The sequence below is a fragment of the Hyperolius riggenbachi genome, chromosome 12 (genome assembly GCF_040937935.1).
Source record: "Hyperolius riggenbachi isolate aHypRig1 chromosome 12, aHypRig1.pri, whole genome shotgun sequence".
Classification (NCBI taxonomy): Eukaryota; Metazoa; Chordata; class Amphibia; order Anura; family Hyperoliidae; genus Hyperolius; species Hyperolius riggenbachi.
In genome coordinates, this window is record NC_090657.1 from 88,581,028 (window position 1) to 88,606,814 (window position 25,787).

The 25,787-nt window shown below is 46.7% G+C and overlaps 1 protein-coding gene across 3 annotated transcripts in view; it reads left to right on the forward strand.

Annotated features, from left to right (window-relative positions):
- CNTD1 (cyclin N-terminal domain containing 1) overlaps positions 1–25,489 on the forward strand; it is a 96,076-nt gene extending 70,587 nt beyond the window's left edge. For all 3 annotated transcript variants that reach the window (XM_068261901.1, XM_068261900.1, XM_068261899.1), the window contains exons 6-8: positions 21,896–22,040; positions 22,119–22,215; positions 24,524–25,489. In XM_068261901.1, the coding sequence (XP_068118002.1) occupies positions 21,896–22,040; positions 22,119–22,215; positions 24,524–24,625 (344 nt within the window). In that variant the 3' untranslated portion in view covers positions 24,626–25,489. The remainder of the gene's footprint in view (positions 1–21,895; positions 22,041–22,118; positions 22,216–24,523) is intronic.
- The last annotated feature ends 298 nt before the right edge of the window (positions 25,490–25,787 follow it).

Genomic DNA, 25,787 nt, shown 5'->3' on the forward strand with positions numbered 1-25,787 from the left:
CCAGTCATCATCGGGGACGATGGACGGGATGTTGCTGGTCTTGTCCCTTCTCTGAGCGGCGGAAACAGTGGCCAGGGCAAGGTACTGGTTGACAGCGTGCTTCTGTTCAACCAGACGCTCCAACATCGCCAGGGTGGAGTTCCAGCGAGTCGGAACGTCAAGGATCAGCCGATGGCGTGGCAGATCCAGCTCCTTTTGCACGTCTTCCAGGCTCGCACAGGCTGCAGCCGAGCGCCGGAAGTGACGCACAACGTTCCTTGCCGTTTCCAGCAGTTCGCCCATCCCCTGGTAGGTGCGCAAGAACTTCTGCACCACCAGGTTCAGCACGTGGGCAAGACAGGGGATGTGGGTCAGGTTTCCCCTGTCTATTGCGGCAACCAGATTGGCCCCATTGTCGGCCACCACCTCTCCGACTCTGAGGCCTCTGGGGGTCAGCCAAATCCTCTCCTGCTCCTGGAGTTTGGCCAACACATGGGTTGCCGTCAGCTTGGTCTTCCCAAGGCTGACCAAGTGCAGCAGCGCTTGGCAGTGGCGGGCCTTCACGCTGCTGCTGAGGCGGGGAGTTTGGCCAGGTGTGCCGGAGGATGGCAGAGGATCGGAGGAACCTGCTGCAGTTCCCCTGACCCTGCGGGGTGGCACCACCCACTGTGTTGCTGCTGCTGCTGTGCCCGCTGCTGCTCTCTCATCCTCACCCCCTTCCACCAAGCTGACCCAGTGGACAGTGAAGGACAGGTAGCGGCCTGTCCCGAAGCGGCTGCTCCAGGAGTCCATGGTGACGTGGACCCTTTCACCAACCGCGTGCTCCAGCCCTCGCTCCACATTGGCCATCACAAAGCGGTGCAGTGCAGGAATGGCCTTGCGGGAGAAAAAGTGTCTGCTGAGGAGTTGCCAGTCTGGGGCTGCGCAAGCAAGCAGCGCACAAATGTCGCTCCCCTCCTGCACGAGCTTGTACGGCAGGAGTTGGGAGCACATGGCCCGTGCCAGCAAGCCGTTCAGCTGCCGCACGCGACGGCTGCTGGGAGGCAGAGCCCTAACCACCCCCTGGAAGGACTCGCTCAAAAGGCTCTGGCGTGGCCTTTTGCTGGCACGGGAATCAGCAGACACAGCGGAGGAGGCCACTGAGGACTGGCTGCCAGAACAGGCCTCAGTGTCGGCGGCAGGAGTTGCAGAGGGGGGAGGAGCAGTGCGTTTCCGCACTCCTGCTGGTGCTGCTGGAGGAGCAGGAGGGCGGGTGGCTGCTGTTGCTGCTGCTGCTGAAGGCTGTGCAGTGATGGGTGTGGTGCCACTGCCAGCACCAGATGCCTTCAGTCTCTGGAACTCCTCATGCTGGTGGAAATGTTTCGCAGCAAGGTGGTTGATGAGCGAGCTGGTGCTGAACTTTAAGGGGTCTGCACCTCTGCTCAACTTCCGCTGACAGTGGTTGCAAGTGGCGTACTTGCTGTACACAGTGGGCATGGTGAAATATCGCCAGATTGGTGACAGAAACATCCCCCTACGGCATGGAAGCGCTGCTGCCTGTCTCCCTGTGGTGGTTGGGGGGGGGGCTTGGGTGCGGCTGGTGGTGGTACTGGCAGATGCTGCTGCTGAGCCTGAGACACCAGCAGGCTGTGGGACCTGCCTACTGCTGCTGCCAATGCTTGCAATGATGCGCCTCCTTGCAAGGCCCACAAGAGCATCCTCCTCCTCCTCCTCAGAGCTGCTGAGGACGACATCCCCTGGAGGTGGTGGCACCCAGTCTCTGTCTGTCACCGGGTCATCATCATCCTCCCCCTCCTGAAACATGTCCTGCTGGGATGAGGACCCCCCAAACTCCTCTCCTGATGCATGGATGGGCTGCTTGACTGTCGCCACAGTCTTGCTGTCCAATCCCTCATCCCCCAAAGTGCCCATCAGCATCTCCTCCTCAAAATCGCCAACAACAGCAGACAATTGACTCATGATGCCTGGGGTCAAAAAACTGCTGAACGACAGGTCGCCAACTGACGGTGAACTGGCCTCCTCCCCAGGCCCTGCTGGGCGGCTGCTGCGAACAGGGGTGGTGGTGAGGGTGGAGGCCTCGGATGCAGAGCTGATGGCGGGCTGCTCATCCTCCGTCATGAGTTGCACCACAGTGTCTGCATGCTTTTCCTCAATGGGACGTTTCCGACCCGGCTGGAGGAAAATCGGAGCAGGTGCTACACGCTGCTGCTGCTTTGTCTCTGCAGCGTGAGTTGCAGATGCTCCTGCTGGGCGGCGCCCAAGGCGTCCACGGCCAGTGGCTATGGGAGGAATGTTAGCCACTGACGCTGCTGCTGCTGCTGCGGAACTGTGCATGGTGGCGCGGCCGCGGCCTGCCACAATGCTGCTCCCTCTCCTCCTGATTCCCTTGCTGCCCTTCACCTTGCCCAAACCGCGCTGGCTGCCACTTCCAGACATCTTCGATGTTTTGGGCGTATAGACAAAAGTTTTTTAAAAGGGCGGGTGAAAAGTGGGGTACTTTAATGGAGTGGGTTGGTGGGTGAGGTGACTGAGTGAGTGTCCCTAGTACAGTAAGTAAGTAGTAACAGTCAGGAAGTACAACTAGCAGTTACAATAATCAGTAGTAATCACAAGTAAATTTAGTGTGTGTACACTACAGACAGTGAGTGCACGCACGCACGCGCAAACACGCGCAGGAGCTAGCCTATGAACAGTGACTGAGTGAGTGTCCCTAGTACAGTAAGTAAGTAAGTAGTAACAGTCAGTAAGTACAACTAACTAATTACAATAATGAATCAGTTATCAGAAGGAAAAAGAGTGTGTGTAGTGTGTGTACACAGACAGTGAGTGCACACACGCAGGAGCTAGTAGCCTATGAACAGTGACTGAGTGTCCTAGACTCCTAGTACAGTAAGTAGTAACAGTAAGTACAACTAACTAATTACAATAATCAATTACAATAATCAATCAGTTATCAGAAGGAAATAGAGTGTGTGTAGTGTGTACACAGAAAGTGAGTGCACACACGCAGGAGCTAGTAGCCTATGAACAGTGACTGAGTGTCCTAGACTCCTAGTACAGTAAGAGTAAGTAGTAACAGTAAGTACAAACAACTAACTAATTACAATAATCAATCAGTTATCAGAAGGAAATAGAGTGTGTGTAGTGTGTGTACACAGACAGTGAGTGCACACACGCAGGAGCTAGTAGACTATGAACAGTGACTGAGTGTCCTAGACTCCTAGTACAGTAAGAGTAAGTAGTAACAGTAAGTACAAACAACTAACTAATTACAATAATCAATCAGTTATCAGAAGGAAATAGAGTGTGTGTAGTGTGTGTACACAGACAGTGAGTGCACACACGCAGGAGCTAGTAGACTATGAACAGTGACTGAGTGTCCTAGACTCCTAGTACAGTAAGAGTAAGTAGTAACAGTAAGTACAACTAACTAATTACAATAATCAATCAGTTATCAGAAGGAAATAGAGTGTGTGTAGTGTGTGTACACAGACAGTGAGTGCACACACGCAGGAGCTAGTAGCCTATGAACAGTGACTGAGTGTCCTAGACTCCTAGTACAGTAAGAGTAAGTAGTAACAGTAAGTACAAACAACTAACTAATTACAATAATCAATCAGTTATCAGAAGGAAATAGAGTGTGTGTAGTGTGTACACAGACAGTGAGTGCACACACGCAGGAGCTAGTAGCCTATGAACAGTGACTGAGTGTCCTAGACTCCTAGTACAGTAAGTAGTAACAGTAAGTACAACTAACTAATTACAATAATCAATTACAATAATCAATCAGTTATCAGAAGGAAATAGAGTGTGTGTAGTGTGTACACAGAAAGTGAGTGCACACACGCAGGAGCTAGTAGCCTATGAACAGTGACTGAGTGTCCTAGACTCCTAGTACAGTAAGAGTAAGTAGTAACAGTAAGTACAAACAACTAACTAATTACAATAATCAATCAGTTATCAGAAGGAAATAGAGTGTGTGTAGTGTGTGTACACAGACAGTGAGTGCACACACGCAGGAGCTAGTAGCCTATGAACAGTGACTGAGTGTCCTAGACTCCTAGTACAGTAAGTAGTAACAGTAAGTACAACTAACTAATTACAATAATCAATTACAATAATCAATCAGTTATCAGAAGGAAATAGAGTGTGTGTAGTGTGTACACAGAAAGTGAGTGCACACACGCAGGAGCAGCTAGTAGCCTATGAACAGTGACAGTGAGTGTCCTAGTACAGTTACAGTATATAACTACAATACTAATACAATCAGTAGTAAAGGACAGCAGAAATATATAGAATAGAGAGAAATAAACAGAGGACAGGAGGACAGCTGCCCACTGCAGCAGCTGGCCTGTCTCTATGTAACACAAATGCTACTAACTAAAATACAATGTCTAACTAACTAACAACAATATAGGTGTGTATAGGAGGTGTATGTGAGCAAAAACGCTAGGTAAATGACCACAATAGAGCTCTTGCTAAGCCAAAGCACAAAGGAGCAACTCTCTCTCTGTACAAGTCTCAGGCAAGCACGGAGAAACGTAACATGGCGGCCGCTATTTATAGGGTAGGGGCTGGCCAGGGTCCCCCTCTGTGATTGGCTGCCGTCAGAGGGCCTGGGAGCCCTCTGATTGGCTCTAAGGACATCAATCTGGGCTATGACGCTATTCGAGCTCGGTACCGAGCTCGAATAGCGCCGTTTGCTCGAATAGCTCGAATAGTGAATGGGCTATTCGAGTGTACGCGAATAGCCCATTCGAATAGCTACAGCTATTCGGAGCTCGAATACCGAGCTCGAATAGCTGGAAAAGAGCTCGAATATTCGAGCTACTCGAATATTCGAGCTCTGCTGAGCGTCATAGTGCAATATTTCTGTACTTTTGTGCACCACCACCACAACCAGTGTGAGCACAGCACCCCTGCACCACTCCCTGTGTGTCCACCACTGACACACCAAAAGCGCTCACCAAACAGAATGGCTGCCCATCTACAAACAGCTCAAAGCGTCTTTGAATGATCCCCTTCAGCTTACTGGTCATCAATTTGCTCAGAATATGCACCTTTAAAACTAAACAGAAACTTCCATTGCCCAGTAAACCTTTTTAATATTCAATAAAAAGTGGTAATACACTCACATATTCCAAACAAGTAAAACGCGTATAAAATAATCCAGCGTCCTGGATACAATCAGTGTGTTCCTCCGTATGCCGCCCTGTAGCTCCGCCCAACGCGTTTCGTCATAGACTCATCAGGGGCTGATGATTGGTTGGCACACCGAGGAATAAATACACCTAAACCCTCCCATAAAACCTTTTGATAGGCGCTGCGTAGTGACCAGCCTGCCCCGCACTGGATCCTCCTTCCCACCGTCTAAGGCCGGTATCCAGGGAACTACATTACCCACAACCCTCCAACGCATCACTTCCGGCCGGACGCAGTGGTACTTCCCCCCAATGGATCGCGGAAGAGATGAGAGAGACCCTGCTACACTCACTCCGCGCAAGCCTGATGGCCAAATACCCAGCGCCCATCATATCCCACCCACATATAAAAATTTGAATAAAATAAAATAAACACCAAAAATAAAATATTATTCTAGCTTACATATACAACAAATTGGACCAGAAACAACAGCATATCTCAAAATGTTCCAATACAAACACCTAGCAATGTAAACACCATATGGTATAGATTACCCCGAAAAATGATTGGTGGTACTAATTCTTGTACCAACCTTCATTTATATACATACTCAGTCAAAACATGGTGCACGCAATTATGTATGCTAAAATATAGCAATACAACAATTGGTGCTTAAATAAAAGTGCCAACAATTACATATGTGAATATGGATTATAAATCACACCACCACTGTAAATATTATTATCCCCCCCCCCCCCCCAAAAAAAAAAAAACAAAGATATATATACACCCCACTTGAAAAGTTATAACAGTAAATCTAATCATCGGCTAGGAAACAGTTCAGATCTATTTCTACATTCATTCCTCCCGGGACCAATGTCTTCATCTCATAGATCCACCTGGTTTCAAGTTTGGATATCTCTCTGATTTTATTGCATCCCCGCCATTTCTCAGTGAGTCTCTGCACCCCACAAAAAAACAGTTCCTCAGGATTCCGACCATGATGTTCTGCAAAGTGTTTAGACACACTATGGTTCAGATATCCCTTTCTTATATTTTTGATGTGTTCATTAATCCTAACTTTCATTTCCCTTTTGGTGCGCCCAATATACTGTAACCCACAAGTGCACCATATCATATATATAACATGAGTGCTGGAACATGTGATAAATTCTCTAATCTTTTGTTCCCGGCCTGTGACCTTGGAGACTACACTGTTACATTTGTGGGCCTTTGCGTTTCTGCAGGCTATACACATTTTACACGGAAAAAACCCCACTTGTCCACATATGTCCTTCTTACTTCTATCCTTGGGACCTTCAATGTATGTTTTTACCAGTTTGCTCTGTAGATTCTGCGATTTTCTATACACGAACTTTGGAGAGGCAGGGACCGCTTTTCCAAGCACAGGGTCACTCAACAAAATATTCCAATTCTTTTTGATAATATTCTCTATCTGTCTGTATGAGGAGTTGTATGTGGCAAAGAAGGCATAGTCATATTTGTTCCGATCTTCATTTTTCTGTGTATTGTACAATAATGGTAATCTCTCACCGTTCCCCACCAATTCCCTCTGATTATTAATTTGTGCTCTATTGAATCCCTTTTCCACAAATCTTTCAGTTAGGGTTGCACTCTGTACCTGATAGTCTGTAATATTTGAGCAATTACGCCTGATCCGGGTGAACTGTCCTTTGGGAATGTTCTTTAACCATTGGGGGTGATGACAACTCCCCCTTGGAATGTAACCATTCCTGTCCATCTTTTTAACAAATGTTTTAGTCCCCAGGTGGTCCCCCTCTTTGAAAATAACAAGCCCCAGATAGTCCACCTCAATGGTGTCACTCCTTGCAGTCAGCCTAATTCCTAGGTCATTAATTTCTAGCCACTCTAGATATTCTTGCAACTGGTCAGGGGACCCTCCCCAGATCAACAGGAGGTCATCTATATACCGCCTCCATAACATGACCCCCCGGCTGTGCTCAGACTGCAAAATAGACCTCTCCCAACTGTCCATAAAGATATTTGCCACGCTCGGTGCAAACTTGGCACCCATTGCGCATCCGAGTATTTGTAAATAGTAATCTCCCCCGTACCAAAAATAATTATGTGTTAAACAAAAATATAACAGTTCCAAAATAAACTCAATCTGTTCATTCGGTATCTTGCCCTGCATGACCAATGCCTCCCTTACTGATGCAACTGCCTCATTATGAGGAATAATAGTATACAGGGATGTGACATCTGCTGTTACCAGGATATCATCAGACTCCACTTTGACATCCTGTAATACTTGTAGTAAATGTTTAGTGTCCTGCAGCAGGAAAGTGAGTTCTTTCACCACAGGTTGTAAAAAACAATCAATGTACTCCCCCACTCTTTGATTGAGTGACCCTATGCCACTGATAATTGGCCTGCCAGGATGTGCCTCTACACTCTTGTGTATCTTTGGATTTTGGTACATAACAGGGATGCGGGGAACATCTATTAGGAAGTACCTAAATTCTTTATCCAGGAGGATCCCATGTTCTAGACCCCCCCTTAGGATACTAGTGAGTTCTTTCTTATATACTGACGTAGGGTCTCCCTTTAATTTCCGATATGTATTCTCATCCCCAAGAATATTCTCCATTTCTGCCTTATACTGATCAATATGCATCACCACCACCCCTCCCCCTTTGTCAGCGGGGCGTATCAGGACCTCCTTTTTCTCACTTAGTTCTCTAATAGAGTTTAATTCTGTTTTATCATATTTCACCTGTAGGTTTTCCACCTCCTTTAGAACTACGTTTGTAAAAACCTCTATTGCTCCCCCCTTCTGATAGTCAGGAGGGTTGAAAGTAGAACGGTTCTTTAATTGTGTGTATGTGTACTGTGACTGTGTTCCTCCCACATTAACCCTGGTACTTGGTCCACCCTTTGACAGAAAATATTTCTTAATATTTAATTTCCGTACATACTTGTTGACATCTATAAACACATCGAATTTGTTGGGGCCTTGTTTGGGGGCATATTTAAGTCCCTTATCTAATATAGTCAGCTCTGCATCAGAAAGAGGTACCCCACTGATGTTAAAAATCCCCTTTCCTCTCAATTCCTTCTTCTTTTGTTTTCTACCTCCTCTTCTTCCTCTTCTATTCCTCTTTTCCTGGGGATATTGCCCCCTCCTGGGTAATTCCTTTCTGGCCACTGCTCCCTGGGTGCCCCCCTCCCCCCTAAAAAATGATGGAGTATAGTTTCTTCTGTCTCACGTTCTAATGGTTCGAACCTGTTGTATGTGGGTAATCAATTGGGGTTTCTAGGTGGGCCCCCATAACCCCTAGGGCTGGGGTACCCCCTGTTATAGTAAGGTGACTGGGGTCTCCTTCCCCCCTGGTCTCTTGGATAGCCCCCCCTCCCCCTATAGGGATATTGAACACTGTCTTCCCTTCTGGGTTTGGCACTCCAATGCTCACCTCTATAATCTGGATACTGGGGTGGCACATATTGGGGTTTAGAATAATTGGGGGCCACTGGTCTACCCCCTCTTGGGTTTTGCCCTCCCACAGGTTTCCATGCAGGTACCTGAGGATACTCTCTTGGAGCATCAGGTAACCCTGCCTGAGTCGGTAAATTGGGTGCTTCCTGTGGGGGATTTTTTCTCTTCTGCTGTTCCACTTGCCATTTGTAAGCCTTTTTGGCTTTGTAATCCTGCCAATCTGCCTGGAACCTACTGATCTTGACCTCACTCCCTTCTTTTTCACTTCTCTGTACATTTGTTAACAGGATACTTGAGTTTGTTTTAAACTGTTCCAATTCTTTATACTGGTCCATTTTAACCTTAATCCCTTCTATTTCTGCTCCCAATTTTTGCAGTCTACTCTGCTTGCGCTTGCTCAATAATTTAAGTAATCTGACCCCACAGTCATTGAGGAAATCTCCCAACTCCGCATCATTCTCATCATTCTCATCATTTTCCTCCCCATCCAGGTTCCAGGCAGATTGGCAGGATTACAAAGCCAAAAAGGCTTACAAATGGCAAGTGGAACAGCAGAAGAGAAAAAATCCCCCACAGGAAGCACCCAATTTACCGACTCAGGCAGGGTTACCTGATGCTCCAAGAGAGTATCCTCAGGTACCTGCATGGAAACCTGTGGGAGGGCAAAACCCAAGAGGGGGTAGACCAGTGGCCCCCAATTATTCTAAACCCCAATATGTGCCACCCCAGTATCCAGATTATAGAGGTGAGCAGGGCCGGCCTTAGGTTTCACAGCGCCCTGAGCGTAACCAGATTTTGGTGCCCCCCCCCATTTATCCTCTTTGTGCACACGCACGCACGCACACAAACACACACACACGTGCAACATTCCCTTTAGGCCCCGTTCACACTGCACGCGTTTCCAGCCGCTGCACGTATTTTTTGCCAAAACGCGTGGCTGTCCCATTCACTTTTCAGTGATGGGATCAGCCACGCAACGCACACAAACGCGGATGGCGTGCGTTCGCATGCGTTGCGTTCCGCACACATGGCCATCCGCGTTTGTGATGTGAACGGGGCCTTAGTGTATCTAGGCAGATCCCCCCTTTTTAGTGTATATATTAGGCAGATCCCCCTTTCGTGTATATATAATATATACACTAAGAGCAGGATCTGCCTATATATACACACTAAAGGGGGATCTGACTACTACATATACAAGACTAGTAACCTATATACACTAAGGGGGAATCTGTATATGTATATACACACACACACACACACACACACACATATATATATATACATACGCACGCACGCACGCACGCATGCACATACACACATACACAGATCCCTCCTTAGTGTATATAGCTTAGGCTACTACTAGTTCCCCTCTTAGTTAGGCAGCAAATTCCCCCTTACCAGCCCCCCCCCTTGTCCTTATACTAGTATAGTGTAGGTAGCTAGGTTAGGGGTGGGATCAAGGAGAGCCTTACTTTTGTTGGTCAGTGCACGAGAGAGGAGAAGATGGCCAAGTGGTCTCTCACAGAGGAGAGAACATAGGCACACAGCAGGGCAGGGTAGCTGGCATACATGCTGCACGCTTCAGCGCTCCTGGCTCCATCCATCCTATCACGGGGCCGGGAGCTGGGCGGAGTCTCACACTGACTCCAAGAGGCAGCGCCGCATGGTCTTCGCCCCCATCAACCCCAGCGCCGGCTAGGGACGGATTTGTACTTTCTACCACCCTAGGCCCACTACCATCAGCCAACCCCTGACCGACAGCACCCTAACATTCCCAGCCCAACACCCCCATCCCCACTATACACACACACACACACACACACACACCTTTTCCCCAGCAAACATACAGTCTTAACTGTTGACTGCAAATACACTACTACTGTATGCAAAATGAATTGCAATCACCCCAAATATGAAAAGCAGCAATTGCCCCCCACCCCTTATAAAAAGCAGCATAAACACCCACATGTGACAAGTAGCATTGACCAAACATATGATAGTCAGTATCCCAGCATGTGAAATGCAGTAATGACCCCAACTATGACAAGCAGCATTGACCCCCACATACAGTAGGACATTCAGCAATCACCCCTACAGGTTAACAGCAGCATTGACCCCCACGTTTGACAATGAGCGATCACCCTCACATATGAAAGGTAACATTGACGACCCCCCCCCCCATATAAAAAGCAATACTTTTTGTTCCCCCCTCAAAGTGCAGCCACTTCCCCACAATGATTGGAGCTGGGGGCTAAAGAAAAAAAAATATTTGGTAACATGATGCAGGGAGTAGATGATATGCTCCTCTGAGGACAATTAGTGACATGATTGCAGGCATTAGATTGTGAGCTCCTCTAAGGACAGTTGCATGACAATGTAGATCAGCAGGTGACAGCAGAACTGTGACTGCAAAAGATGTCAGATGTGGATCATTTATGAGGGAGGCAGCCCCTTGCCAAGACCCTGCATGCACAGCTACAGTCTGAGCCCCAAGGATACTCATTTCCCCATGCTCACCCCTGGTAGTGTGCAATGCACTTAAAAAAAAAAGTAGATATACCATACATTTACATGCATATCTCAAATAGCACACACCCTCTCTCCACTCCTGGCATGCTGCTGCAGCTCCAAGCCCCCTTGTTTGCAAACTCACACTGTCACCAGGCACCTGCAGACAGTTATACAAATATTTATGCATAGACAAAAATCACCTCGGATGTCCTTTACATAGGATACTACATTAGGTGGTTAACCCCTCCAGAATAATATAATCACAGAGCAATGTGGATAAATCCCATTAGTCTTCTGCCTCCAGCCATGTAATTATAACAAACAGGCAGAATGCAAAATTGTAAAAGTTGTAAAAACAATACAACAAACTTTCACACATGCCAGGCTAATTATTTGACCTTTGAAGAGCCCCCATAAAAACATCCACTGACCACTTTGGAAGTAAAAAGACTGATAGTCAATCCAGCAGTCAGTCCAAAGGCAATTAATCAAGATAGAGCTGAACACTTCCACCAGAAAGACACAGACAACAGCCGTCAATTAGAGGTTAATCTCACCTCCGTTCCGTAGGACTCTGCAGCCCAGGATTAAAGCATCCTCGAAGACCATCTCTGGCCAGCTATTCAGATTCCCTTCCTTCGATCACACTGCTAGTCAAACACAGGCACATGCACAATCACGTGGTAGGAAGCCAGCCTCACACAGGCACATCACGTGGTGGGAAGCCAGGCGAGCTACACAATCAAGCGTGAATGGAGCTACAGCACAAAACAACAATATGCGGCAGGAGTGCGGCGCCCCCCCCTGGAAGCCAGCGGTCCGGCGCCCTGAGCGATCGCTCCGGTCGCACAGGCCAAAGGCCGGCCGTGGAGGTGAGCATTGGAGTGCCAAACCCAGAAGGGAAGACAGTGTTCAATATCCCTATAGGGGGAGGGGGGGGCTATCCAAGAGACCAGGGGGGAAGGAGACCCCAGTCACCTTACTATAACAGGGGGTACCCCAGCCCTAGGGGTTATGGGGGCCCACCTAGAAACCCCAATTGATTACCCACATACAACAGGTTCGAACCATTAGAACGTGAGACAGAAGAAACTATACACCATCATTTTTTAGGGGGGAGGGGGGCACCTAGGGAGCAGTGGCCAGAAAGGAATTACCCAGGAGGGGGAAATATCCTCAGGAAAAGAGGAATAGAAGAGGAAGAAGAGGAGGTAGAAAACAAAAGAAGAAGGAATTGAGAGGAAAGGGGATTTTTAACATCAGTGGGGTACCTCTTTCTGATGCAGAGCTGACTATATTAGATAAGGGACTTAAATATGCCCCCAAACAAGGCCCCAACAAATTCGATGTGTTTATAGATGTCAACAAGTATGTACGGAAATTAAATATTAAGAAATATTTTCTGTCAAAGGGTGGACCAAGTACCAGGGTTAATGTGGGAGGAACACAGTCACAGTACACATACACGCAATTAAAGAGCCGTTCTACTTTCAACCCTCCTGACTATCAGAAGGGGGGAGCAATAGAGGTTTTTAAAAACGTAGTTCTAAAGGAGGTGGAAAACCTACAGGTGAAATATGATAAAACAGAATTAAACTCTATTAGAGAACTAAGTGAGAAAAAGGAGGTCCTGATACGCCCCGCTGACAAAGGGGGAGGGGTGGTGGTGATGCATATTGATCAGTATAAGGCAGAAATGGAGAATATTCTTGGGGATGAGAATACATATCGGAAATTAAAGGGAGACCCCACGTCAGTATATAACAAAGAACTCACTAGTATCCTAAGGGGGGGTCTAGAACATGGGATCCTCCTGAATAAAGAATTTCGGTACTTCCTAATAGATGTTCCCCGCATCCCTGTTATGTACCAAAATCCAAAGATACACAAGAGTGTAGAGGCACCTCCTGGCAGGCCAATTATCAGTGGCATAGGGTCACTCAATCAAATAGTGGGGGAGTACATTGATTGTTTTTTACAACCTGTGGTGAAAGAACTCACTTTCCTGCTGCAGGACACTAAACATTTACTACAAGTATTACAGGATGTCAAAGTGGAGTCTGATGATATCCTGGTAACAGCAGATGTCACATCCCTGTATACTATTATTCCTCATAATGAGGCAGTTGCATCAGTAAGGGAGGCATTGGTCATGCAGGGCAAGATACCGAATGAACAGATTGAGTTTATTTTGGAACTGTTATATTTTTGTTTAACACATAATTATTTTTGGTACGGGGGAGATTACTATTTACAAATACTCGGATGCGCAATGGGTGCCAAGTTTGCACCGAGCGTGGCAAATCTCTTTATGGACAGTTGGGAGAGGTCTATTTTGCAGTCTGAGCACAGCCGGGGGGTCATGTTATGGAGGCGGTATATAGATGACCTCCTGTTGATCTGGGGAGGGTCCCCTGACCAGTTGCAAGAATATCTAGAGTGGCTTGAAATTAATGACCTAGGAATTAGGCTGACTGCAAGGAGTGACACCATTGAGGTGGACTATCTGGGGCTTGTTATTTTCAAAGAGGGGGACCACCTGGGGACTAAAACATTTGTTAAAAAGATGGACAGGAATGGTTACATTCCAAGGGGGAGTTGTCATCACCCCCAATGGTTAAAGAACATTCCCAAAGGACAGTTCACCCGGATCAGGCATAATTGCTCAAATATTACAGACTATCAGGTACAGAGTGCAACCCTAACTGAAAGATTTGTGGAAAAGGGATTCAATAGAGCACAAATTAATAATCAGAGGGAATTGGTGGGGAACGGTGAGAGATTACCATTATTGTACAATACACAGAAAAATGAAGATCGGAACAAATATGACTATGCCTTCTTTGCCACATACAACTCCTCATACAGACAGATAGAGAATATTATCAAAAAGAATTGGAATATTTTGTTGAGTGACCCTGTGCTTGGAAAAGCGGTCCCTGCCTCTCCAAAGTTCGTGTATAGAAAATCGCAGAATCTACAGAGCAAACTGGTAAAAACATACATTGAAGGTCCCAAGGATAGAAGTAAGAAGGACATATGTGGACAAGTGGGGTTTTTTCCGTGTAAAATGTGTATAGCCTGCAGAAACGCAAAGGCCCACAAATGTAACAGTGTAGTCTCCAAGGTCACAGGCCGGGAACAAAAGATTAGAGAATTTATCACATGTTCCAGCACTCATGTTATATATATGATATGGTGCACTTGTGGGTTACAGTATATTGGGCGCACCAAAAGGGAAATGAAAGTTAGGATTAATGAACACATCAAAAATATAAGAAAGGGATATCTGAACCATAGTGTGTCTAAACACTTTGCAGAACATCATGGTCGGAATCCTGAGGAACTGTTTTTTTGTGGGGTGCAGAGACTCACTGAGAAATGGCGGGGATGCAATAAAATCAGAGAGATATCCAAACTTGAAACCAGGTGGATCTATGAGATGAAGACATTGGTCCCGGGAGGAATGAATGTAGAAATAGATCTGAACTGTTTCCTAGCCGATGATTAGATTTACTGTTATAACTTTTCAAGTGGGGTGTATATATATCTTTGGTTTTTTTTTTTTTGGGGGGGGGGGGGATAATAATATTTACAGTGGTGGTGTGATTTATAATCCATATTCACATATGTAATTGTTGGCACTTTTATTTAAGCACCAATTGTTGTATTGCTATATTTTAGCATACATAGTTGCGTGCACCATGTTTTGACTGAGTATGTATATAAATGAAGGTTGGTACAAGAATTAGTACCACCAATCATTTTTCGGGGTAATCTATACCATATGGTGTTTACATTGCTAGGTGTTTGTATTGGAACATTTTGAGATATGCTGTTGTTTCTGGTCCAATTTGTTGTATATGTAAGCTAGAATAATATTTTATTTTTGGTGTTTATTTTATTTTATTCAAATTTTTATATGTGGGTGGGATATGATGGGCGCAGGGTATTTGGCCATCAGGCTTGCGCGGAGTGAGTGTAGCAGGGTCTCTCTCATCTCTTCCGCGTTCCATTGGGGGGAAGTACCACTGCGTCCGGCCAGAAGTGATGCGTTGGAGGGTTGTGGGTAATGTAGTTCCCGGGATACCGGCCTTAGACGGTGGGAAGGAGGATCCAGTGCGGGGCAGGCTGGTCACTACGCAGCGCCTATCAAAAGGTTTTATGGGAGGGTTTAGGTGTATTTATTCCTCGGTGTGCCAACCAATCATCAGCCCCTGATGAGTCTATGACGAAACGCGTTGGGCGGAGCTACAGGGCGGCATACGGAGGAACACGCTGATTGTATCCAGGACGCTGATTATTTTATACGCTTTTTACTTATTTGGAATATGTGAGTGTATTACCACTTTTTATTGAATATTAAAAAGGTTTACTGCGCAATGGAAGTTTCTGTTTAGTTTTAAAGGTGCATATTCTGAGCAAATTGATGACCAGTAAGCTGAATGGGATCATTCAAAGACGCTTTGAGCTGTTTGTAGATGGGCAGCCATTCTGTTTGGTGAGCGCTTTTGGTGTGTCAGTGGTGGATACACAGGGAGTGGTGCAGGGGTGCTGTGCTCACACTGGTTGTGGTGGTGGTGCACAAAAGTACAGAAATATTGCACTATGTTGTGTATTTTTTCCCCTTATGCTTGAGTTGAAGACTGGATTTCCGTTACAAGCCACTGCAGTCAGGAAGCAAGAGGCCAGAGTCTGTGACAGCTTACATTAAGCGGACTGTGCTGTTTGCAATAGAGCAGCCATTACATCTGGTGAGCGCAATAGTGTACCTAAGTGTGTCACACGGTCTCTGAGGGTGAGGTGCACAGGGGCTGTGTTAGCACAAGGTGGAAGTTCATAAGGTCATTGAGATACTACACTATGTCATGTGTTTCTCCCCCATGCATATGAGGAAAAACTAACCCAGGACAAGAAGTTGCCATAGTCGGGAAAGAACGAAAGTGATCGTAGGGGTATTCTCCAGCAGGCGCATATTGCTGTTTATAACTGAGCAGCCATTATTTCTGGTGAGCGCAATATTTGTCCCCCACAGTGGGTCGCACTGATTTGAGGTGCTTTACACGGAAGGTGGTGGATATATGAAGTCCTTAACAGTATTACACTATATATATGCTTTTGTCTCTCTTATTATATACCTTCTCTGAGGGCTGTCCACACAAAGGCAATTGGGATGGTCTGGATCGATTTACATGAAGGCAATGTGTGGGAAAACTCCCCAGAAAACCGTCTGAGCGCTGACACTTTTTGAATTTGTATTCCTGCATAGCCATCTTCTCTGGTCCGGACAAGTTATACAGGTGACCCCTAGGGGGCATACAACCAGCACAGAGATCAATGGGGCAATCGAAAGGGCGATGAGGAGGTAATTGATCAGCAGCCTTGGGACAAAATACATCTGAAAATTCAGAATATTCCTCGGGAACCCCCTCCACGCGAATCTTGGTCTGACCCAATGTCACTTTCCCTAGACACTGCTGGGAACAAAAGTCCGACCACCGGGTTAATTGTCCTGTAGCCCAATTAATCTGTGGCGAATGGAGCTGCAGCCAGGGCATACCTAGGACAATTGTGGAGGTAGACATGTGCAAGACAAAAAACCTTAAACCCTCCTTGTGCAGGACCCCAATAATGACCTCCACTTCTGGTGTCTGAGACAGTGGTCGGTCTCCTTGTAGTGGGGAGTCGTCCACAGCAGTAACCTGGATAGGTGGTTTTACTGGGGTGAGTGGTATGCCCAAAATTTCTGCAAACTCTAAACTCATAAAGTTAGCCGTGGAGCCTGAGTCAACAAAGGCCTCTGTGGCTTCAAATTTGTCCCCCCACATAATCGTGCAAGAAAGGAGCAAACGTTTTTCTTTTAGGGGTGTGAGTTGGGCGCCCAGGGTGTCACCCCTTACAACTCCTAGGCGGTAGCGTTTCCCGGCTTATTCTTATCCGGCTTAATGGGGCAATCTCGTACCCTATGCCCCCCTTCACCACAGTACAAACATAACTGTTCCGTCATTCTCCGTCTTCTCTCCACTTGGGTCAGCTTAGACCGACCGATCTGCATCGGTTCAGGTGGAGGCATGACTGGAGCTGATGAGACCGAAGGAGACGGAGATACCAGGGATGCTGCGGGAGGTGCTGTGTATGATGTCACTCTGAATCGATGACTGCCCCTAGTCTGTCTTTGATGACGTAGCCTACGGTCAATACGAATGGCCGATGAAATGGCCTCATCAACTGTTTTAGGCTCGGGTTGGCTTAACATTAGGTCAGACACCTCATCCGACAGCCCAGACAAAAAATAATCCAACAAAGCATATGTATCAAACCTGGCCGTAACTGACCACTGACGGAATTCCGCCGCGTAGTCTTCGACCGAGCCTCTGCCTTGCCGCAAAAGTTTGAGCTTCCGCTCAGAGGTCGCAGCAAGGTCTGGGTCATCGTATATCACTGCCATGGCTTTAAAGAACTCCTCTACCGAGGTCAGAGCTGTATCTGTGGGAGGCAGGTTGTATGCCCAGGACTGGGAGTCACCAGTTAACAAAGTTTTAATAAAAATGACCCGTTGGGTCTCAGTTCCCGAGGATCGGGGTCTCAACTCGAAATATGATAACACTCTACTCTTAAAATTCCGGAAGTCAGACTTGTGGCCGGAAAATTTATCAGGTACGGGCATACGTATGTCATCACTAGGAGGGGATCGCACCAAATCAACTGACGTCTGAAGGGTACGCACAGAGCCTGTTAGGGCATCAATTAAGGCTTTGTGCTGGCCCAGTGCTTGATGGATGTTATCCACCGAAGTGGCAAGCACATTCAGAGGGTCAGCGCGTGCGTCCATCTGTTTTTAGGTCTGGCGTTCTGTAACGATCGGTGAAGCACAGAGAGGATCTGATTACCGGTGATCTGCAGTATCACTGGGAATACAGATGTATACCAGATTATAAGTGATCTGCAGTATCACCGATAATCCTATATACCAGCTAATCTCTGTTCACCTGAGTAGAGTGTAGTGTATTGGTGTAACAGTAACACTTTGAGGACAAAGCCTCAGCGCAGTCAGGAGTACTGCACGGATTCCTTCCGCAAACCTGGACTGTCCAAGATGGGAGGAGTCAGGCTGACAGTAGGAAGGATTGTCTGAAAGTAACCCTCAGGAGGAAGGGTCACTAACAGAACGGGGAACCGCCTCTAACAGTAAGGTCGGTTCTCGAGGTCGGACAAGCCAGGTTGTACACACACGGACAGATAAAGTACAAGATCAGGAGGCAAAGGCAGAGTCTAAGTGCAGGCAGGGTTCGGCAACAGGGTATCAGATATATCGAGGTACAAGATCAGGAGGCGGAAGCAGGGTCTTAGGACGAGCTGGGTTTCGGCAACAGAGTATCAGAAATATCGAGGTACAAGATCAGAGTTCAGGAGGATAGTCAGGCAGGCAAAAGGTCAAAACAGATAATCACAATCAAACTAGTACTTTAGCTATCAACAGAAACTAGCTAAGTGTAGGATTACAGCTCCAGCTGGTCCCGGCACACTTGCGCATCTGACTACGGATCTGGGTGCTCCCACGTATGTGATCGCAACGCCAGACACCCGAGAAATGACCAGCCAGCAGTATATATACGCAAGAACTTCCCAGCACCTCCCTAAGTGCTGGACCAATGAGGAGTGGGGCCAGAGTCAGCTGACCAGCCTGGTCAGCTGACTCACTTCTGCTTGTAATATAAATCCTGCCTGAGTGCGCGCGCATCACTCTAAATCTAGAGGGACTACGAGTCCCAGCCACATCACTGTGCGGCAAGCCCTCTGGTGCCCCATGCGCGGGGTTGGCCGCACCGCTAGCCGTACGGGCGGCGGCCTCCCCGCGCTGGGATCCAGTGAAGATAGGGTCACGTGTACTAACCGCCGCGTCGGTTTCTCCGCATACCGCCATGCCTTCAGTGGGAGCAGCCGCCTCACGCTGATCAGAGGCGGCTGCTCCTCCGCGCCTCCTTACAGTAAACATCTGTCATTATTTTTCCTCTCCTGGTACAAACATGTTGTGATTGAAGCTTTTTCTCCCATCTCATCCATTTTGAGTTGAGAATGAATGAAAGAATATTTCCAGGGACGTCTAATTCAAACAGCCCAGAAGGCTGTCCTGGGCTTAAAGGGATCCTGAGCATTGTCCTAAAACAGAAAACTGGACTTACCTGGTATCACGCTTGGTTCTAGACGTGTACACTGAGGTCAATATAGAACGTAGTCAAAAACGTAAGCTAAGGTCATACACGTGAAATCAAATGGCTGAGGTACAAAGGCTGAGGTACAAAGGCTAGGTCGTTTAACAGGCTAGGGTCATACACGGGAGATCAGATGGCTGAGGTACAAAGGCTGAGACAAAGGCTAGGTCGTTTAACAGGCTAGGGTCATACACGGGAGATCAGATGGCTGAGGTACAAAGGCTGAGACAAAGGCTAGGTCGTTTAACAGGCTAGGGTCATACACAGGAGATCAGATGAGGTACAAAGGACTAGGCTAGAGAGGGGTCAGTAAAGTTAAGGTCAAAACTAAAGTCAGTCAGGCAGTCGCATTAATATACAATAATTGAGTAATGAAGTCGCATTCAAACACAATAACAAATATATCACAGAGTGACAAAGTGCCCAGCAGACCAGCGAACTAATTGCTATCACGGGCAATGAGTGAATGAGAGACAAGGGTTTAAATACTCTTAGATCCGGATCAAGGCCGGCCCACAGCCAATCACAATGCCTACCTAAATGTCAGCTGCTAGACATGTCAGCTGACACTACAGACGCCGGCGTCTGAGGCAATAGGACGGGCGCGCGGTCACATGCGCCCGTCTCCTAGCAATGTTGGGCGGGCGCTTCCCCAAGCGCGTCCGCCCCTCTCCACAACCAGAAAGCGAGCGCCCGCCCCGTTGCTATGGAGATTGGGGAGGCGGTGAATTGTGGCGAGCCGGAAGAGCCAGGACGCGGAAGTCTGCTGGAGGAGACGGCCGCATCGCTGGATCCCAGAGGTAAGCTCATTACACCTGGGGCTTCCTCCAGCCCACCGTAGCCCGCAAGGTCCCCGGCATCCTCCTGCCCCCCTCTGCTGGAGGACCGTTGGCAGAGCCGGAACGGTCCTCCAGCACCCACGGCTGAGATACCAAAGTGTGCCCCTCCATCCCGCCTACATCAGCCTTCACACACTGATTACTATTAGACTAAGAGGCGCCCCAGGGTCCCCAACACCTTAACCTCTAGTTATCTGGCTTGCAGTCACTACCATGTATCCCCTTTTCTTATTTCTCTCTGCTTCAAACACAATAGGGGAAAGATAGCTGAGTGAGTTGAGCGCACCCTCCTACGCTGCGCCCTGAGGCTGGAGCCTCTCTCACCTCTGCCTCGGCCCGGGCCTGCTCTTCGGTCCCGCTGGCGGCTCCGGTAATGCGGGGACTTCGGGTAAAGTGGCGCTGCTCGCCCCCTGCTGTGTACCCGTTGCGTCATCACATTGGCCGCAGTAAGAATCCTGCGCATGCATGGTTCTCTAAAGACTGAACCGCACATGTGCAGGTCTCTTACGGCGGGCGGTATAATGAACGTGGTTCGCAGCGTGGACGAGCACGCGCGGCTTTACCAGAAGTCGGCGCATTACCGGAGCCGCCAGTGGGGCCACGGAGGGGGCCAGGGAGCTCGTGGGCTATGGTGGGCTGGAGGAAGCCCCAGGGAAGTCCAGTTTTCTGTTTTAGGACACTGCTCAGGGTTCCTTTAAATGCTACTATGTGTTTGTGCCGGAGAAGAATGATTATTGACAGGCATTTCAGTTTTCTGGTTTTAGAACAAAACTTCTACATGCAGTAATAATTATGATCTATTCATTAAGGATCTATCACGCCGGTGTTAACATTTTTGAAGAACATATTAAATATTGAAATAAAATTCAATCGCTGAATATAAATTAAAGCGGGCCTGAACTCAGAACTTCCTCACTGCTCTAAAAGATAAGAAACAACATAATAACCTTTAAAGAACAACATTTCTTTGTTACAGCTGATACAAATCCTACAATAAATCTGCAGTGTGACTGCTTTTTGCTTTCATGGAAGCAGACATATTGGTAACATCCTGTACTTTCACATGAGCTTATCTGCTGTAACAATCAGCTGAGACGGGGAGAGATCAAATTACAACTTGTGATTAGACACAGACAAGGGGGAATTAGATAGGTTCAACTCTCTAAATACATACAGGGTGCATTTCTCTCTGTTTTCCTTCTGTCCTGTGCAAAGAGTTCAGGTCCACTTTAAAGAGACACTGAAGCGAGAATAATTCTCACTTCAGAGCTCATAGTTAGCGCTAAAACGCCGCTATCCCGCGGCTAAACGGGGGTCCCTTCACCCCCCCCCGCAAAATCAACTACCAAATTGGTCGTGGATTTTGCTGCTCCTAGAGGCAGGGCTAACGGCTGCAGCCCTGCCTCTCAGCGCGTCTATCAGCTGCGCATCGCCGCCTCTCCCCCGCCCCTCTCAGTGAAGGAAGACTGAGAGCGGTGGGGGAGAGGCGGAGATACGTGCTGACAGACGAGCGTGGGGCAGGGCTGCGGCGGTTAGCCCTGCCTCAATCAGGAAGAGATCCCCGGCTGCACGGAGGGGATTTTGGGGGGTAAGGGACCCCCGTTTAGCCGCGGGATAGCAGCGTTTTAGCAGGGGCACACATGCCCCTGCTAACTATGAGCTCTGAAGCGAGATTTATTCTCGCTTCAGAGTCTCTTTAACATGACTAATCAACATTTGCAATTCCGTAGGGTACAATGGCTGCCTTTTGACATTGAAGGATGTGCTTGATATGTGTGTAATGGTCCTGGATTTGGTTTATTTGATGCGGAATCCCATTTATGAAACACTGCTAAAGGCAACTGTAGACCTGCAATCACAGACCAGTTCACAGAGGTGAGTTTTTCTTAGGACTCCAAATACCCTTATCCAAATGACACTATAAATATATATTAATAATATATTTCCTGACAGGTGCAGCTTTCTTGCTGTAATGGAAGACCAGATGCTTCTGGCTACTGGAGTCATTGCAGCCAGCACCTTCATTATAAACCAAAATTCCTGGAATGAGGTACTGGATGATGGGGATGGGTGGGTAGGGGTGAGATCAGTTTATAAATAATAACAGCACCTATATTGCATTTCATATGAGAAAAACTACCAATACAAGTGTTATCTAGGTACTTTACCTGATGCTAAGTGAGTCTATGGGAAAGTGGGATAAAAAAAAAATCACTGTAAGGCTCTGTTCACAATGAGTTACACATAAAACAGCCCATTTGGAGTGGGCAGTTTGGATCGTTCAAATCCAGTCTTATCAGCTGAACGACAGACTGTACACACGCCCAATTTGATGTCCAAACGACCGGACGTTTAAAGTCCAAATGACCGGTCGTTTGCGAAAATCCGACGTGTGTATGTACCTTAAGACCCACTGGAAGTAGGTAGATGGTAAGTTACCACAGTCCTATAGGAGATTAGCCTGTCTAATTAGGCCTTATCAGCAAGTAAACAGCAAGTGTAAATTAGGGCTGTCAGGTGTGCCACTCTGTGCCATAGTTTGGGCTAATATGTAAACACAGGAGGTTAATAGTGATGGGTCGAATATCAGAATCTGAAAAATTTTTGGTTTGCGAATTTCGAATGCAAATCTCCATAGACTTCAATAAGCAGACTGTTTCTGGCTACAAAAGTGATAGAAAAGTTGTTTCAAAGGGCCTAACACCTGGACTGTGGCATGCCGGAGGGGGATCCATGGCAAAAGTCCCACCAAAAAGTACGAAGTTGGCGCAGAGTCGTGTTTTAATTGCTAAAGGCCGGAATACTCAGTAGGATCCTGGGGCTTCCCTCTCTTAAAGGGAACCTGAACTGCGTAAAATTATTTAAAATAAACACATGAGGTAACTTCAAATGGACATTACGTAGTTGCCTTGCCATCAGTTCCTCTCAGAAGCTCACCATTTTCTTCTTACAGTGATCCCTTCTAGTTCTGACAACATTTTGTCAGAACTGAAATATATCAGTTGCTGTCAGTTATTTATCAGTTGCTGTCAGTTATAGCTGAGAGGACAACTGATGTGCCAAGTAATGTCTATGTTTCCTTATGGCTCAAGTGGGCGATATTACAGTTTAACAGTGTGCTGACCAGAAAGCTGTTATGGGGTAATGGGCATTTTCGAAGTGAAGGACAGAGAATTTCTTTGATCACAGTGGCCAAACAGGACGCGGGAGAGGAGAAAGAGGTTGAGGGGTAGACTACACGGGAGGCCAGTATGACTTGTGAATGCTTATTTTGACTTTTAATTTTCAGTTCAGGTTTTCTTTAAGGTAAATTTCTGATTTTGTACCCGAGCTTTGACTCGGGTACTTTTTAAAGGAACCTGAAGCAAGGCTTTCATCTTTATATCCTTTTAAACAATACCAGTTGCCTGGCTATCGTGCTGATTTCTTTGGCTGCAACAGTGTTTGAATCACACACCTGAAACAAGCATGCAGCTAATTCAGTCAGGGCACCTGATCTGATGCATGCTTGTACGAGGTCTATGGCTAAGTACGGGTTCAGACTGTGCATTGGTGGCAGTGGTGTGGTGCGGCACGGCACCGCCAAAAACAGACTTTCAGGTTAGTATGCGGTAATCCCCTTCTGGCCAAAATCCAAACAGGAAGTGATGCTCACTTGCGGTCACTTCCTGTTTCAGAAATAAGGAAGTGCATGTAAGTGTATTGTAAAAAATACGCTACCGCGCATGCGTGCCGCACTGCAGCTATCCTTTTTTAAATCCCTGCATCACCATAGACTTACATGATGTCCGGGCTGCTGTACGTTGCTGAAGGTCGTCGCGTGGTACCATCGTATGTGCTTGCGGTAGATCGGTGACTTCTGGAGCACCGCACTGATGAAAGCACCCATAGGCTTTCATTGTCATAAGGGTGAGGTGCGGTAAAATGACCCACCGCACTGTACCAGTGTGAAAGGGCCCTAAAAGTATTAAAGGCAGAGGATCAGCAGGACAGCCAAGCAATATGCATTGTTTAAAAGGAAATATATGGCAGCCTCTCTATACCTCTCACTTTAGGTTCCACTCGCTCACTTTAAGTGCATGTATGTACTGAATGCTAGTTTATAGAGTATGGAAACTTATGTAATCCTTTTTCTGTCAGAGATCTCTTTTCACTTTGACATGGGAGTCTGGAAATATTTCTGTTGATCAGTGTTAAAATAAATAAAAACAATAGTGGTAATAAAATTAAAATTCCACTTTGAATCAATGTTTTTCGATAATAAATTAGGATGTGAATACTATTTTTAGTCATAACACAAATCATTTGATGTTGTTTTGTGTCCAATTTACACTCCTTTTATCTGGTTTCCTCTGCAGGTTCTGAAACATTTGAGTGACATCACAGGAAATACAGTGAACGCAGTTTTTGATATTAGCTCCTCTATACTGAAACATTCCATTGGAGTCACTATGCCTTAACATATATCAATTCAGATTCAGCCCAAATGAAGCCAATGCTGAATACCTTACATACTTGCATATAAGCCACATTTTTGAGATAAAAAAAGTGTCCCAAAAGTGGGAAGGTCGGCTTATATGTGAGTCATGTGTGGGAGTGTGCAGGGATAGTTACCTCTCCTCGTTCCTGGCAGCGTCTCCTGTGCAGATTTCCTTGCTAGATGTCCAGGTTTCACTTTATTCTCCTTTGGGGGGAGCCACTTCCTGTTTCCCTTGCAGTTCCGTACTCAGCCATTACATGTCAGCAGTGAGCGCAAAGCTGCAAGGGTTATGAGAAGATGGCTGCCAAGAGACCAGAAGACACTGAAGCCTGGATCTGTAGCAAGTACAAAGCTGCAAGGGAGACAGGAAGATGGCCAACAAGGAGAGTTACCTATATGTACACTTCACAGCAATCTGCATCACATACACTCTTCTGAACATACATACACAGCATCATGACATACATACACTCTGCAAGCATACTTTACTCTGCATCACATGCACCACACTCTGCACCACGTAGAGGGGGGAGACAGTCTGCCCCACATACTAGGGGAAGACATTAGGGAGTCATTTTTTCCAGGGGTAGCACATTATTGGGTCTTTAGGGGAAAAAGTTGGAAGGTCGGCCTATACATGGGATGGCTTATACACAAGTATATATGGTAATTGAAAAATATACAGTAGTAGGAAACATATGCAGGCACTGCTTCATTGACCTTTGGCAACCCTTTACCAGTATTAGAATGTAATGTGTTTGAATTCATTGTTTTGTTAAAGAACCTGGTAGTTTGTCTAAACATAGGTTATAACAATGGTTAATAAATCTAGTTAAACATTAGAGAGTGTTGTCAGTTTCTATTGTAACTGATTATTTGCATTTTTGTCCTCTAATTTTCAGTATAAAGCTTCTGTATAACTCATGGTGGTTATGGTATCCCTATTCTTTCAGTTTGGCAATAACATTGCAATGTACTGAATTTCAAGATACACTGCGCTGTACACCAGCGCTGCGTAATATGTTGGTGCTTTATAAATACAATAAATAAATAAATAATAAAATACACAGGTTACATTTTCATATGCAATTAGGCTTCAGTATCATTGCTCCTGAATTGGGGAATCCTTTTCAGCAATAACA